Source organism: Pristiophorus japonicus, chromosome 6 (assembly GCF_044704955.1).
Source record: "Pristiophorus japonicus isolate sPriJap1 chromosome 6, sPriJap1.hap1, whole genome shotgun sequence".
Lineage (NCBI taxonomy): Eukaryota > Metazoa > Chordata > Chondrichthyes > Pristiophoridae > Pristiophorus > Pristiophorus japonicus.
The window spans coordinates 84,188,745-84,206,124 of record NC_091982.1 but is presented as its reverse complement, the minus strand read 5'-3'; the positions used below and the strand labels follow the sequence as shown (position 1 = coordinate 84,206,124).

The window sequence follows — 17,380 nt, the reverse complement described above, 5'->3', positions numbered from 1 at the left end:
CAGGTGACTGTTCAGTCCAATACGGGAATTACAGTCTCTATCACAGGTGGGACAGACAGTCGTTGAGGGAAAGGGTGGGTGGGACTGATTTGCCGCACGCTCCTTCTGATGCCTGCACTTGTTTTCTGCATGCTCTCGGCGACGTGAGTCGAGGTGCTCAGCGTCCTCCTGGATGCACTTCCTCCACTTAGAGCGGTCTTTGGCCAGGGACTCCCAGGTATCAGTGGGAATATTGCATTTTATCAAGGAGGCTTTGAGGGTATCCTTGAAATGTTTCCTCTGCCCACCTGGGGCTCGCTTGCTGTGTAGGCGTTCCGAGTAGAGCACTTGCTTTGGGAGTCTTGTGTCAGGCATTTGAACATTGTGGTCTGCCTAACGGAGTTGGTCAAGTGTGATCAGTGTTTTGATGCTGGGGATGTTGGCCTGTTCGAGGACATTGATGTTGGTGCGTCTGTCCTCCCGGGGGATTTGCAGGATCTTGCGGAGACATCGTTGGTGGTATTTCTCCAGCGATTTGAGGTGTTTGCTGTATACGGTCTACGTTGATGAGCCATACAGGAGGGCGGGTATAACTACAGCCCTGTAGACCATGAGCTTGGTGGCAGATTTGAGGGCCTGATCTTCGAACACTCTCTTCCTCAGGTGGCCGAAGGCTGCGCTGGTTCACTGGAGACAGTGTTGAATCTGTCGTCGATGTCTGCCCTTGCTAATAATAGGCTACTGAGGTATGGAAAGTGGTTCATGTTGTCCAGGACCGCGCCGTGGATCTTGATGACTGGGGGGGCAGTGCTGTGTGGCGGGGTCAGGTTGGTGGAGGACCTTTGTCTTACGGATGTTTAGTGTAAGGCCCCTGCTTTCGTATGCCTCAGTGAAGATGTTGACTATGACTTGGAGTTCAGCCTCTGAATGCGCGCAGACGCAAGTGTCGTCCGTGTACTATAGTTCGACGACAGAGGTTGGGATGGTTTTGGATCTGGCCTGGAGTCGACGAAAGTTGAACAGGTTCCCCTGGTTCTGTAGTTTAGTTCCACTCCAGCAGGGAGATTGTTGAGTGTGAGATGGGGCATTGCAGCGAGAAAGATCAAGAAGTGGATTGGCGTGATGACAGAGCCCTGCTTGACCCCGGTCCAGATGTGGAGTGAGTCTGTGATGGATCCGTTGGTCAGGATCACGGCCTGCATGTCATCGTGGAGCAGGCGGAGGATGGTGACAAGCTTTTGGGGGCACCCAAAACTACTGGTACTAAGTACTGGCGAGGGAATCCTGGATTCAACTGAAGTCTAGCCTGACTGTGATAGTCAAAACTTTAATGACGGTATTAAAAGACACAAGAGACAATTCCATGGATAAATGTAATTGTGTTATTGTGAAATATGTAAGTTTTTGATGTTTTAATTTTTTTAAGCATTGGAAATTTCTGTTACTGAGGAAAAAAGGCAGATTTAGTTTTCAAAAGTGTATTGAATGATTCGATTGGTTACCTTTTCCTTTATTTTATAGGTAGGTTCCAGAATTGATTGTTCCCTGTGCTCGCTGACCACATTGGCTCCCGGCTAAGCAACGCCTCGATTTCAAAATTCTCACCCTTATTTTCAAATCCCTCCATAGCCTTGCCCCTCCCTATCTTTGTAATCTCCTCCTCTAGCCCCACAACCCCTCTCCTCTCCCCCTCCTAGATATCTGTGCTCCTCTAATTCTGCCCTCTAGAGCATCTCTGATTTTAATCGCTCAACCATTGGTGGCCATGCCTTCAGTTGCCTCGGCCCCAAGGACTGGAATTCCCTCCTTCATTCTCTGTGCCTCACTTAAGATGCTCCTTAAAACCGATCTCTTGGACCAAGCTTCTGTCTTAATTTCTCCTTAAGTGGCTCCATGTCAAATTTTTTTCTTAGAATATTCCTATGAAGTGCCTTGGGACATTTTATGATGTTAAAGGCACTATATAATACAAGCTGGTGTTGTTATTGTTGGTTGTTATCTTGTCGTTTTTTAGCCAATTGCCTCACTTTTAGTTTGTGCATTCCCTGCATCTAAAGTTGTGATTTGTTTCCTCTTTGAGCTCATCAACAATGTGTGATGAAAGAAGTGTGATGATGAAAGTGCAATCACGTGGGAAGTATGTGGAACATAACAAAAAATGCATGCAGAAACAAGACTTTTAATCTATAATAGATATGTAAACATTCTGAAGCATATTCGTCACATTGTAGAGGGTCACACTTTCGCACAGAAATTTCTGTGTCACAGTTAAAAGTTCTTAAAGAGCAAACTATTAAACCAGTCATTTTAAATCTAGAGAGAAAATAAATTGGAACAACGTATTGCTTCTAATCAACTTAAAGAGTCACACTTAAAAAAGCGAATTTGATTTATAAATTACCTGAGGGTCTAAGAGCAACTATCTTCTAACTGACCCCTCCACGCACAGCAAATAGACCTGATGGTCTTAATAGAACACAAAGTTACTCAAAGCTCCACTTTAGCAGCAGAAAGATGCGTAGCGCATTACATGCTATAATGCTCCCTCGGCAACAGAAATTAACCTGCAATTGACCTCGGCATCAAATGACTGCCTTTATATTATTATTTTATATACTTCTGACACTTTGAAATATGATGTTTGAAACCTATGTATAAGTAGAAATAAACCCAATGTATAAGTAGAAATTAAATATTTAATAACTCAGCGTGGAATTTAATATAAATCTGCTGATTGCCATTATGAAGAAAAATACACAGTGAAATGTGTGTTTGTGTGTGTTAGTGATAATGATATAGAGGGATACATATTAATAAAGAAAGCACACTACAGCATTCTCAACAACATGCTTTGGTTCTTAAAGTGTTAAGGAGCTTCAGAACCCATTCACAGACCAATAATGTTATCTTTCTGTTAACAGGCTGTAAAACAAAGCTTCTAAACAGTGCAAGCATTATCATATAATTCACAGTGCAATTTGTCACTACTGGCAACATTCCTAATGCCTAGAAAATGAATACTTATGCCTAGAATAATGATACTTCAACAAAAAAAAATCACCACTGGGAAATTCATTAATGTTATTGCAATCCGACCAAAGTAAGTGAAATTTAGACTTGATACAGCAATAAAACTTCATAGTCAGAAATGTAAAACAATTAATTACAATGTAATCGCAGCATTGGAAAACCAAAGTCACTTCAATGGGTAGCCATGCTCTTAAAAACATTTTGCTGCTTAACACGTTCATGTATTGAGATTGTTTTTTGTACAATGAAGGCTCAGAACAGTGTCTTAATTGAATTGTCTGCTGTCTTGAATTGTGGGGCAAGAGTCTAGAAGTCTAATGACTGTTTTAAAAACCTACTTTCAATTAGGTTGTTCAAAAGAATTCAATAAGGATATACAGATTAGTGCCAGGCGAACTGTGTAAGTCAAAAAGTCCTTTCAGGATTCCTGTGTTAATGATTATTTACAATGAATCATGCATTCATTGTTCCTCTGTTCTGACATGATCCTTTATTACTGTCTTTTTTTAATCCACACAAATGAGCCTAGTGTAACAGCTGTGCGATCTTAATGACAATTTCATCTCAGTTTTAATGGTTTGGAGCAAATAATTAAAACCTGTATTTACCTTCCGCTGCTTAGCTGCAATTCAGTGTTTTTCATTTTGTATCCAAGCAATGACATATTGATGTCACAGATAATAAATCACTCCAATTTGTTCGTCTCTGTGAACAACAGCCTTAATCTTCATTTATGACTACAAAGTCCATTTCATGGAAGCCTCTGATAAAATACTCAATTACCATTTTTCTGCCACATATACACTGCACAATTCAATTGTCATGCTGATAAAATGTTCAGCTTAGCAGATAAACTGCATATAATTCCAGCAGAACAAATGTCAGCAACATTTAACATAAGCAAGAATTTGCTGATTTCTATGCAGTCTATTTTCAGAGAACTGACACCAGGATTCGATATTTTTTGCCTAAAGCTGACAATTAGAATATTTTCCTGACACCTGCTCCCAACAGTAAAACACTTAATATATTAAAAATTAATAAGGCAGCAGACTGCTAGAGTTCCTGGGTCATTGGGAACAAAGATTACAAGACACAGAACCAAATGCAAACAGGAAGAACTAGAGGAGAGGAAAGAATGGAGAAAGCAAATGAATGAAAGACAAGAGAAGAGCAGAAAATAAGATGAGAATCGATATTTGTTCACATGATAATTTCCTGCCCCTCACAGATTCTGAAAATGTTGATAATGATTTGTTTGACTTTTTTTCCTCCTTGCTTGTTTAAATAATTTTGTCATTGATTCCTTTAAACTCACCTCTAAATACATTTGTTCTATATACAGGAAATGCAAATTACGTATATTGAATTTTTTTTCCTCTTTTTGACTTTTTGACAATTATATATTAATGACTCCGAAATCCAACGCGGAGTCACCGTGCTAACTTATTCTGCACACATTGCCACTGTGGAGTCAATTTCTGCACCCCCCATCCCCTCTACACGCTTGCTAAACTGACGCCATCTGGTGTTGTTCCAGAACCAAAAAAGACCACAATCTGCCAAGTGGAATATTTTAAATAAAAGAAGATATCTTCCATCTATTACTTTGTGTCGGTACGTCAGAAAATAAACTAAAAGGTCATTTTCCGGAGATCGCCACAGAGAATACAAGTGTCAGACAAAGAAAGCCCAAGTATCTTATTGATTTCAAAATGTGCAGCAAGTTACATTTGTTTCAGAAAACACGTAGGTCACATCTTCTTGATAACACCCAAGTATTTCATGGTCGTCGTTGATCCTGGTTTAAAAAGTAGCATATTAAGTGGAACTATAAATGTTCAGGTTTACAAATTAAAGGCAGCAAACTCAAATAGGGGATGACAAAGCATTACAATTAACAAATACCAATAAATCCAACTACACATACCACCACAAATAAATTTACCTCAAATATAAATATTTTTTTCTGCTGAGCATTTTGTCACTTTTATCTTGAAAATCTAAGTAATAAATTCTAGGTGGAGTTTAGCCTTTAGATGAAGAATTTCAGGTAAACGAAATAACTGTTTTCCCAATTTCAGGTCCTGAAGGCACTGACTCTTATTAGTGTATGGTTCCATGTGTCCCAGAAGCCCTCCATTATCTCTATTTTAATGTATTTATATTTTCTTACCCATTTCACACATCGTTCCCTAGCACAAAAAGGTAGGTAGGTTATCCGCTACTAAACCTCTGACAGTGCTGCTCGTGGGTTGGTTGATGTGATGAGTGTAAGTATGACACAGATTGTCTTGCCCTCTAATTTGTCGCACCATGTGAGGAAAGCAGCTAATCTCCAACCAATGTTCGCTTGATAAAGATCGGGAACTCAACAAGGCGGGAATCAGAGACAAAACGTCACATCCTACCATCCCATAGCACACTATAGCACAGTACCTGCGCAGTGCAGTGTTATAATATCAGATTTGTAAAAGTCCTCCATCCATAAACTGAAAGAACAGACTGTAAAACTTTTAGTTTTGTATTCTCAATGCTTGAAGACTTACATGTGCAAAGATAAGTATCAAAAAGACAAATAAAATTCTTCACAAAATAGCACTGACTTGTTTGACGTGTGATGGAAAATCTATAGGTCGATAACTCGTTTAAGTAAGTTATTTGAAAATATGATTTGTTTTGAAATGCTCAATTTAGAGCTGCCTAGCCAGGAAAGTGGTGACAGTGTTTGATTCCTAGCTAGAAGGTTGCAAACCAAAGGTTCAGGACTCCATTCCACTTGCTGCTGTGGGGTGAGCTTTATTAGTTTCCATTCAGATTGCTGGTGAAGCATTTGTCTTGGAAGAGGGAAACGGTGGGGAAATGATCAGGGGCATCTTGTCTTGCTTCAAATGTACCTCCTGCTAGTTAGTCAAGTGCGGAAGTGATGATCTGGAGAGTTTTGCAGCCCAGATTATCCACCCCCTCTTGGCAAACATGATGCATGATGGCAAGCAGCAGCATCAGAAAAGGAAAAAAAAATGGAGGGACACAAAAATATTCATCATTTAATATTATATATAATCATAGGGATTTCCAGTAATGCTCCGATATTTTTTTCAACCAAGCCCAGCAGATCTGCCACACAATGATTAAAGGTATGTGGCAACACAATTGGCAAAACACACTCTAAATACATATAAATCATCAAACAAATGATTCATGAAATGAATATGTAAATTGTGCATTTAACCTCTCTTTACACAGCAGTGACTGTCATTCTCTTGTAAATTTAAGACCATTGTAATCTTGCAACTCTAAAAATGCTTTGATAAAAGCATGACATATTCAGTAATAAGTAAACAGTGAGCTGGAACCCCTAAGCAATTTGAATCATTATTGGAACGGGGTGAAAAATGCATCACATTCATGTGCTAATGTCGGTTCTAGATATGATATGAATATTTGCCTAACAAAAACCCTCCTGTCTTTTACTTGGTGAAAAAATAATGAATGTCAACATAAAATTCCCTTTTCTGCCCTTTGCTCATGGCTGACGTTCAATTATAACAAGAAAAACAGCAGCTCATCTCTGTGCTGGGAAAGAAAATGAGTCAGGCACTGATTTATAACCTGCTGAAAATCCATCCTTGTAATGGACCAATCTTTACATGAGACTGCTATCCATTACTTTAACTGGGGCCTCCCTGCCCTGATGGTGCTATAGGACATCTGTCAGCACCAAAGAGCTTCAGCTAAACAATGGCATCAACAGACAAATTTCCTTTTATCTCAGTGTTAGTGAAACTCTCTGGGCTCATCGTCTAATAAACCTGGCTTCAAGTAATTGAAATAATTTAATTAACCAATGTAATTTGTAAAGATGAGGCTGCAGTTAAAGCTGCCGTATCTCCTTTCAAACTGACATTCTTATTAAGTCAATTTCACAAATTCAAACTCAGCCAACCAGAGATTTCCCCATAATTGGGCTGACTTTTAGCAGGTCCATCACAAAATACTCGGTTGGTTGGTTTTAAATTTTCTGAACAAACACACACAATGGGGGGAAAGTCCTACATGCACAATTTCAGACATTTTTCTGCACCTAACAGCTGGTGACATGCTGACCCTCACAAAAAAAATTGCAGAGGATTTTTTTTCTCCAATTGTCCCGTACTATAGCTCTTTGCTGAAGTCTCCAGCATTTCAACTCCCCCTGTAGTTTTCTAACACTGGAGACAAAACTACCAGCATTTGAACTTTTTTTTTTGCCAAACAACAGAAAGACATGGGAAGAAGTATCAAGTACTGACAGATCTTCTCTCAAGCAAACCCTTCTCTCCATTTTGATAGAAATTACAAAATGTGTAGTCTTGGCGTGTGTCAAAGAAATCCTATAAATACCATAGTGTTCAAACAAACATGCCCAAATGAACCTTTCTCTTTCATTGTTCTCACACAGAAGGTTGCCCAGACAGTCGTTTCATGTGGAAAAGCTATCAGGTAATATGCCGCTTCCTTGTAGATATTATAGATGTGCAATTTACGCAGTAAAATCCTGTAGGCTTTTTTTCATGAACCTATTATAGTCTTACGGGACCCACGGGAATCTTTTTTAACACAGGGCATTTACAAAATAATGAGGGGAGTTGACATAAAAGGTAACTTTTTAACCTAACATTTGGATCAGATGTTTGATTTTATGTTATAACTGACCATACACTTTAACCTAATGTTAATTATCTTTGCAGACACTACAATGTCACTAAAGCTGAATTTAATGGGCAAAAATAATAATTAAAGTAATCCATATTGTAGCATTTTGGAATGTTAGCTTGACATGTTCCATGGCAATTAAACAAACTCAATTTGGATGGGTTTTTGTTGAGAAACTAGACCGAAATCTTTCATGTTAGTAGTTCAGGTGAGATCATTTTTATAATTCTGTTAACAATTTACTATTAGTTCTTATCTGTTGGGTCAATGTTTGCCTCTGTTTAGAAATTCCTAGTTTGTTAGTTTTGTAATGTTGAATGTATTATAATTGCAATTCTTAAAAGGTCATTTGTAATGGTACATCTATTGATGAGAAAACATGAAAATGTAACTAAAATACTGAATGTAATCAGAATCATCAAACATGATGAAGCACATCTGCCTGGAATCCTAAATTCTAGTAAACTACATCTGAGTAGAATCTTAGTAAACACTTTGCTTGTCAAAGTTTGAAAAGCTGCTTTGCATCTGTGCACTCTCTAAGCACAATGTAATAAACATTATTTTACTTCAGCACGGAGCTATTATCGATCAGTTCAGTGATTTGAAGAGGTTGTGTTAAAAATGACAACTCATGATAAAACATTTCATTTAAATCTTATCTTCATAAATAGACTTTTTATTGAAAAAAAAACCTTCTTTAAAATTGCCTCATTATCCTAAAGCAGTCTTGTGTTTTCCCTCCTAGCACAGCTGAGAATATCATTAGCAAACAACCAAAGAGATTAACGGAGTCATAGACTCTTTTGTCGTATTTGAATATGATGTCGGTCTGGGTTGCGTCGCTGTCTGGACTTGAGTCAGTGAAATGGTCATTAGACTGAATGGAAAGGCTGCCAATAGTGGCTACCAGTTTAGACTGCCAGAGCCCTGTTTGAAATTTTGAGTGGAAAAGCAAATCCTTTTTATTATATTTTCTCAAATACAGTGGCATCATGTAAATACTACATTGCGTTCCCAATTTTATATAGATGATGTAATTGAACTGTGCAATGAGTTAAATAGCTGAGAACATTTATCGAGAATAATTTTATGTACAGCAGCTTCTGTTGATGTCAAGCACAAAATGGAACAGTTATACTGATTAGTCATTGCCTGATATGGATGGTAGAGTTTTGTGGCCAACCAGTATCACATCTGCAAAGGGTCTGGCTTCATTCCTGCTACTGTTTAACCCTGCATATATTTCCAATATAACTGACACTCAAAAGTGATCTGCCTGATCAGAATGACATATTTATTGCCTCATTCGCTGGCCTTACATGCAGGCTGAAAAATCAACATTTGAGTCATAAATTTTCTCCACAGGAAATACTCTATGCATGAAAACAGCATAGACTGGCCTTTACCAAGGCTGAACGTGATGTCTTAAAATGCACCAGGAGCTGATTCAAGGAGTAGATGACTTTTGACATTGTAAAATTAGTGATGCATTTGCACAGATCAATAGCACTGTTTTAAATTATTGCAGTTTCCAAAATTTCTATTAATAAAATTGTTTTTACTCTCCAGAACAGAACTGACTTAAGTCTTTTGACACTCCTAAAAGATAACTTTGAATATTCAGGTGAACAAATGTTTAGTAGATTATACATCATTTTCTAATTGCAAAGTAGCGTAAAAGAGAGATGCATTTCATATTGTCTGCATAGGATTACAATAATTTAATGTGCATAGATAGAAGAAGAATTAGGACTTGGGACTCCCTGAAGCACCTTTTATCAGAATGTATACAAATACCATACAGAAAGATACAAGAATGATCAGATGGATCATAATATTGCAGTGACTCTCCACAAACTGTAATTTGGGTTTGATCACAAATCTATTGCTTTGCTGCCGTGCAAGACGCTGTAAGATGAACAATTACACAGTGTGCTTGTTCATTTTTAGTGTCGTCTTTAAAGTATTGATTATTGGTATTTCTACATCAATCAAATAAATGAAGGCCCTAATGAAATGAATTCCTCTCTCCCACTTTCCTAGCATGCTCCAAAATATGTACAGATTCCACCTAGCCTTATGTTGTATTTTTGCAGGATAAATGCTTAGAAAGTACAATGAGCAAATTTGACAAATCTAGGTTTTAAAATTCTATGTTTACTCTTTGATTTCCATTTAATCAACTGGAGATGTGATGAGAGTGACATTCTAGAAGGCATGTTAACATTAATATTTTTATAATTAGCAATTCATTAAACTACTTAACATGCTACTAAGATTATAGCTTCATCACATTGTCTAAAAGCTACTGCTCTGATATTGTTTGCTCCTTTTGCACACGTTTGAAATTGTCCCGAGGAAAGAAAAATATGTCATACAAGACACAAGTGGATACTTATAAATATGGAGGCAACATAAGAGCATCCAACATAGTGGCAGCATGTGAATCCTCATTATTTCTGGAACAACACTGTTTTGGAGCAGTTTCAATGACACAATCTCTTTCTCTGCAATTATATGTTCAATTTAATGAATTGGATTTCAATACAGTCAATTGGATTGTTAATTTGTGAGAGACATTTAAATTCAATATCTGAAATGTTACCAATATCCACGGGTTTATGTCAACTGATTTCTTCTTCCCCACCACTACCTGTAGCATAGTGTGTCTTGGGGCGATTTATATCTTATCATATATCCAGTCCTGTAGTGAGTGCAGATTTGGGATACAGTTTCACAAATGTATCTTTAGTCTTTAGACAGAGTTTATCTGGTGTCACATTTGTATTTTTGTTCAGTTAATGTGGATAAATTCTTGAGTTTCAGTATCATCTGCCTTGGAATTCCTCTGCCTCCAAGTTTTAGTAAGCCATCAGCATATAAGAATAAACAGTGATGCAATCCTAGAATCATTGGCCTTATGTTTACAAGGCAGATGGCACTGAAACTCAAGAATTTATCCACAATAACTAAATGAAAATGAGAACAAGATACAAATGTGATACCAAATAAACATGGTCTTAAGGCTAGAAATATGTTTGTGGAACTATATACCAAATTACTGGACACTACTAGAGGCGCACAATCATTGTTCAATCTGGCAGGGGGGAGGTTTAGGCCTTCAGTTTTTAATTTGAGTCGAGGCTGAATTCAGTTTGAGTCAAAATAACATGAACTCGGTGTGATTTTTGTGTCAGGGTTTAAACAGAGGGCTGCCCCAAGTCTGTCTATAAGGCAGTGCGTATTAAATTAGTTGCCTGACGCATGCACCAACTGTTGATTTACAGTTAAGATCCACAGAAGATTTGCAATCAGCCATTTATACCAATCTGATGCAAATCTTCTGCTTTGCAACCCGGACAGGTCAATGTTTATACTGTGCTTCAAAATCACATTTACTTTCTCAGGGGTATGATACACATTACTCTGACCCACAGCAGCTGCAAAGTCATTTCTTGTGTAAATTTTTGTAGCATGGCTTATAAATATGGCTTCTGATTTAACCTTGATAGATAACTAGAGGTTCCTGTTAACTAACAATAAGCTTAAATCAGAAGAATTTTATAATTCTATGCTTTCCATAGTCACTGGTGCAGGCAAACAGAAAGCAGTGTGTCCAGAAAAAAGGGATAGAGACCTTTGACCTAAAGTTCTCTAGTGCTTCCTTTATGAGCTAGGGAATGGTGAGCTATCCTTAAGATTCCCAACTGTTTTGTGACTGCTGCTTAAAATGTAGTTACATTATGCTATTGGCAAAAATCATTTAGGTCCTAAAAATTAAGAACACAAGTATTACAAGATAAATATTTAAGCTAATTTACTTGGTTAACAGAAAATGCTTACAGCTTGTATATTACTGTTTTTTTTTTTAAATTAAGGTGTTTCTACACTTTAAAGTCGAAAGACACGCATTTGTGCACAGGAGAGAAAATTCCATAATATTTCACCTTAGCCACATCATTTACAATCTTCAAATTATAATCTGCAATGGTTCTATACTCGTGAGATAGATATTGATCTTGTCTTTTGTTCATATAACTATCTTTTAGATATAAGAAATTATAATCAGAAATTATCAAGCAATCAGTGGCTTTAAAGAAAATACAGGCAACTCACACAATGCACTACTACATGTTTCTGAGGCAAAAATCCCTTATTTTAGCTGATCTTATGCAACAAACCTTCTCCGCAATTCTATTATTGTGTAAAATGCAAATAGCATAATATAACAGTGGGTGTGTTACACAGGAGATGTTTTATATGATATTTCACAAGTGAAGGAGCCAAAATGTTTTTTAGATGATAGCATAATGCTTGTGACTCAAAGACAGAATGCAAGTTTCAACATCCAGAGTCATAATTTTATAAACTTAAACGCAGAACCTCTTATTTGGATTAGTAATACAAAATCATAGGAAAAATCTCCCATTTCAGATACTTTGATCCCTTAAAGTAACTTATCTAACAAAGAATGATTAAAGAGCTTGAGAGACCCTTATCTCCCTACTCCATCTATTGTGTTTACAAAAGAAACCCTCATGTTATTTTTCTTCTCTTCAGGCTGCCACATGAATCTAAAATTTAACTTTATTTTATCAGCTGTGCTGAAACTGTAAGCCAGGTGTTCTGAAACCTACCCACACTCTGGAAATTACATCAGGGGTATGGATTACTCCTATTGTGGCTTCAAAGAAAGCAATAAAATGTTCTGCATGCTCTCCTTCATGTTTCTTAATTTCTTTCATTTTATTTGAGCACCCAGAACAATTCTGAAAGACATTAAGCCTGAAATGAGCCTGATACAGACTCGTGCTTTTAAATGAAGACCCCCCGCCCTGCCACCTCCACCTCCAAACTCGCATTGCTTTCAGTACCATAGAGCCCCAATCAGTTACAATTGCAATATGTCAGTCAGGTTCCTTTTACCGACCCATACCAACCAACTGGCTTAAATATATCAAATGGTAGTGCCCTCAAAAATGCCTTTTTTTTGATTAATCAAAAAGCAATGTCCTGGTGCAAAGAGCAAGGTCATCTGCCAATAACAGAAAAGCAATGTACTAAATCATTTGTGCTTCACAAATAAATTCCACATCAGTAATTAAAACCACGCTTCTTGGCTTGTGCTATCAGCTCATCAAATTCATTCCTCATCTAGAATAACAGATCCACATCTGCAGTCATTATACCACGCAAGATAAATCAATCCACTGAGTGATGCTTTGGGCCATCATGTCTCCCTTTAAACTTCACTGTATTTATTTCCCCATGACACGTTTGACATTCTATTTACTGTAGGCAAATGAAAATCAACATAGTATATTGTAATCAGTGTACAAAATATATTTTGTTTCAATCCTGTGAACAGTATTGTCTAGTACCTACATTGGTTAATGCTGGGTGAGTTACTAACTTGGACCTCTATTTCTCAACTAGTTTAATCAAAATTTTTAATTCTGAAAGCTATCAAATGATTCTAAAAATATTAAATGCTTCTTAACTTCATTAATTTTGTTGCAGAAATAAACAATTTTTATACAATTTGTTTACATGGGTATGGTGCTTTATAATTCATTCAGTATTCATCACAAGAAGAATCCTGATCAATTTATGTTATAATAATTGCTACCTTACTCCCAAAACTAGCACACCTGAAAAAGGTCAGATATATGGCATTTGTTTTTCATATAAGCAGTACTTCAAGAAATAGTAATGAAGCTTATTTAACCTCTATTTTTGTTAACATGCATATTTGTATATATGTTAATGTTTCTCTTGCAGGCTACTTTCTTGAATTATGAATGTCAGTTCCAATTTTATGCATTCCCGATTGCATATATCCAGATTCAGAAACATCTATTCAAGACATCACTCCTAATTAGATGATTAGTGCTCCGAAGGACGGTAGATGGGTCATTTACATAATTTAATCATAAAAAGTTAGCAATGCATATTCCTATATGCATTTGTACAATTATCTTCCCTCCTCAGGCTGTGATATTAATGTGATTAAACAATATTTCTGCAAACAGGCAAGTGTGTACTCTATTAAACCTCTGCTAGAGGCAAATGAAAAATTAATTTTTGAAGACAATCATTTTTTTTCAACATGACTCCAATAAATATAGCCCATCTGTGACACTGTCGGAATATTTCTGAAATGTACTTTACAAAAAGGCATAATGACATGGGGCTGGAAACTATGTGGTAGAATATACTGCTGAGCCATTACACCTATGTATAACAATACAACAGTGGAAAAAATGCACAGATGTTCATCAGTAATGCAATTTCCATCCAATTTCCTAAATGCAGTCCCTAAGTGCAAAATAGCTTAACGTTATGTTTAGCTTGCAGTTCTTCAATAAATAATGAATGCAATAAAACGTGCAGATCAATTTCAAACCGAGGAATTATAAAGGATTGTTTTACTCGCCTCCCATTACTGAGCTGAAAAGTTTTGTTTTAATTCAATGAGTTTGACAGATCAGTCAATTGCAAAGTCTCCCAGAAAGCTAGCTGGCAATACATGCTTACCATTTATATATCTGTCAGGATAACAAGCTAAGAATAACACAGAGACATCAAAACATGCACAGAATCCATATCCGAGGCGATTCATTTAGATCTGCTTCCATTGATTTATTGTACAAACTGCAACATCTGCAGTCTGAAAAGACGCTCTGCAAAATTAATTCTAGATCAATTGAAATGGAACAAAAAAAAGTGCACCAGATAAATCAACCCGCGGTTTAGTTTGGTACCTTCGTTTATTCTGCATCTCGAATTATCTGCTAATTGTTTAGCACTTTGGAGTAAGTTTTTGTGTTTTTGCTGATTAGAAATGACAACAGCGAGTCCTGCAGGCTGAAACGGAAAACATACAACCCCCAGCAAAGCGCCACTGATCCCCGGTCGCTATAAAGTGAAAGGGACATTGCGGTGCCCGAGGATAGCAAGTTATGAAATAATAAAGCACCTTTAGCTGCCTGGTTTAACTTTGTACGATCAGGACCATCGTGCTGGCGTGGACAGCCATCCCCGTGTTCGTTTAACACATGTACAACACAAGCATAAAAGTGATGTTATCACGTACGTGCCACGGTGCGTATCAAATGTTCCTTGTAAAACGATGAATAGATATAATTAGAAAACGTTTTCATATCGGGTGACTGTACTTGCATTCATTTTGCTGTTATGGGTTCCAAGGTTGCAATAATATAAGGGTTCATGGGGAGGGCGGGTTAAAGAGTGAAACTGAAACGTGACTGGGGACGACAGAGGTGTTTGCAAATTGTGTAAATGACAGGGCTCGTGATTGTTGTTTCTTTATAATGGTCCGCACCAGTTTTCAAGATCTAAGGGATCTGTCTCCAAGTGAGAAACGCCACGATGTTTACGATCATTGAAAACTTACATTGACCAGTGGGCTAAAATCCTCAAACAGGTGACAATGGGGTAGGGGAGATGGGAGGAAATAATGAAAGAAGAAAAAAAAGTAATGAGTGGAAAGAGAAAGAGAAATGCAAGAGGAAAACAAAAGAGATCGAGCTTACCTTGCGTTGGTGCAATCATTGAACAAAGTTTCAAAGTCTTTTCTGGATATGAGTTTGCATCGGTTGACTCCGGGCTGGATGGCTCCGAGCCCTCTGAGGATCCTGACCTGCTCCACGGTGCAGACCACGGGCGTTATATCCAGTCTCTTTAACTTGGTGTAAACCGTATGCAAACCGCCCACCAGATGCTTGAGGAAGAGATCAAAAACCTGCGGGAGGCAGATCAGCTCCTGCCCGTCCACATTGAAAGACGCCACTTTGACTCCACGGAGCTCGACCATCTTACACTCGTTGCCGCTGTTGATGTTGTTATTAATGTTACTGAGTTTGGGGGATTCGGAAGGACTAGTGTACACAGACTCGGTGCGGAACAAGCCTCCTGTTAACGGAGTGGAGGTGGGTGTGAGAGGGGGCGGTGGGATAACGGGAGCTGACACAGCCATGGCCACTTTTCCACATGTACTCTCTGTGTCTCTGTCTCTCTCTGTGTATCTGTGTAATGTAGTAAAGAAATGAGTGAGAGGAGCCGCAGTCACCTACTCTTCTCAGCGACCACGCCCCCTCCTGTAACTGACACAGCCTGCAGCCAATCCGCCGCACCGCTACTCCGGGGACTGTCTCAATTTGTACGTTCGCGTTGGGATTCCGCCAATCAGAAGGCGGGGGCGGGGCTTACTGCTGCCCTTCAGTCAAGTACGTGCTAAGCATGCCTCAATAAATCACTGACAAGAGCTGTTCCGTTTGGGTTTAAAACTGTACTCCCTCATAAGTTTCCTAAAGTTTGTCGAGGTTTCAAAATTGCATTATTCCCACATCACACCTGGGCATTTACTTATTTCATTCTCCTGTTTGACAAAGGCTTGTTTAAAAAGATATTAAATGTGTAAGTTCACTCATGTCAAGACTGATTTGAATAGATTTTCGACCATCCTCTTCACTAAAGAATCTCATGGGGGTGGGGGGGAGCTATTGTAAAGTGTGTGGATGTTTTAGAAGTCTCTTTTTATTTAAATCTTGTACACATCTTTTAGCCCATTGAGACTGGAGATTTTGAATCATTGTCAATTTTCATTTATTGTTGTCTGGCAAATATCTGGCTTTCAGAGACACCGGGTTTCTTACATCCAAAGGAATTTTCATTTTCCTTTGATCTAACATCCTAAGGTCACATGTGGTACACTCAAAATAAAAACAACTGGCATGTACATTCCTATCAAATAGAACGTAAAAGGACATTTGATTGACCAAGGTACTAAATGTGAAAGGTATCTGTTTTTACAGCACATAATGTTCTTCAGATGCCTTCTGTTTGGTTCATCTGAAACTTAATTCGGAATTATACAACCCCGGATGAGTTATAGAATAGACCTGGAATCGTTTTTAAAACGTACAAAGTAGCAGCCTAATGGGTAATCTTATATCTTGTCTGAGATTAAATGCTGGCAATACACCCTTTTTCATTTAATGGGAAAGAATCGCGTCTCAGTGTGACCGAGATTTAGTTAACGTTGCCGTAATGCTCAAGACCGAAAAAATAATAAATATTTCAAAGTGAACAGTTTTCAGTGCGCTCATCGGTGTAGGTAAAATGTTCAAAGAAAAGTCTATTTTATAATTCGACTTTCTTTTGATCCTATCGCTTACATATTTTTGCATAGGTTTGGTGTAGTTGCGGTGGGCGCAGTAGAAGACCTCGACGCCAAATGTGCTGCTTTGGACACCATTACGACATTATTGTGTGTGGCTTATTTTTAATCTTCTGACGCAAACTACAGGTTGATAATGGGAACTGAATTCTAATCACAAATGTGTATTTGAAATAAACAGGCATGGCCGTTAACCCAGCACATGAAATACTATCCGACATTGAGATAATTGAACGTTATGTATAACACATGGTCGACTCGGGAATAAGATACAATTATGTTTCAACACATTTAAGTTACACATAAGTAGTTATTATGAGATAATTTGTCTCTTCGTCCATTGAAATAAAAATAAACGTAGACTAGACTGGAATATCACCTTTCCTGGTAAATACAGAAGTGAGCAATAATCTATGCAAAGGCATGTGTATGTGGTATGTGGATAATGCACCAATAGTATTTATGTAGTAG

General features: G+C 37.8%; 1 protein-coding gene across 15 annotated transcripts in view; it reads right to left on the bottom strand.

Moving 5' to 3' along the window:
* Positions 1-15,754, bottom strand: part of dacha (dachshund a) — a 425,557-nt gene extending 409,803 nt beyond the window's left edge. For 14 of the 15 annotated variants that reach the window (XM_070883036.1, XM_070883037.1, XM_070883039.1 and 11 more), the window contains exon 1: positions 15,264-15,754. In XM_070883036.1, the coding sequence (XP_070739137.1) occupies positions 15,264-15,706 (443 nt within the window). In that variant the 5' untranslated portion in view covers positions 15,707-15,754. Of the gene's footprint in view, positions 1-14,471; positions 14,523-15,263 lie in introns of those variants that run through there. The other variant, XM_070883048.1, reaches the window with a different exon arrangement.
* Positions 15,755-17,380: the final 1,626 nt, after the last annotated feature.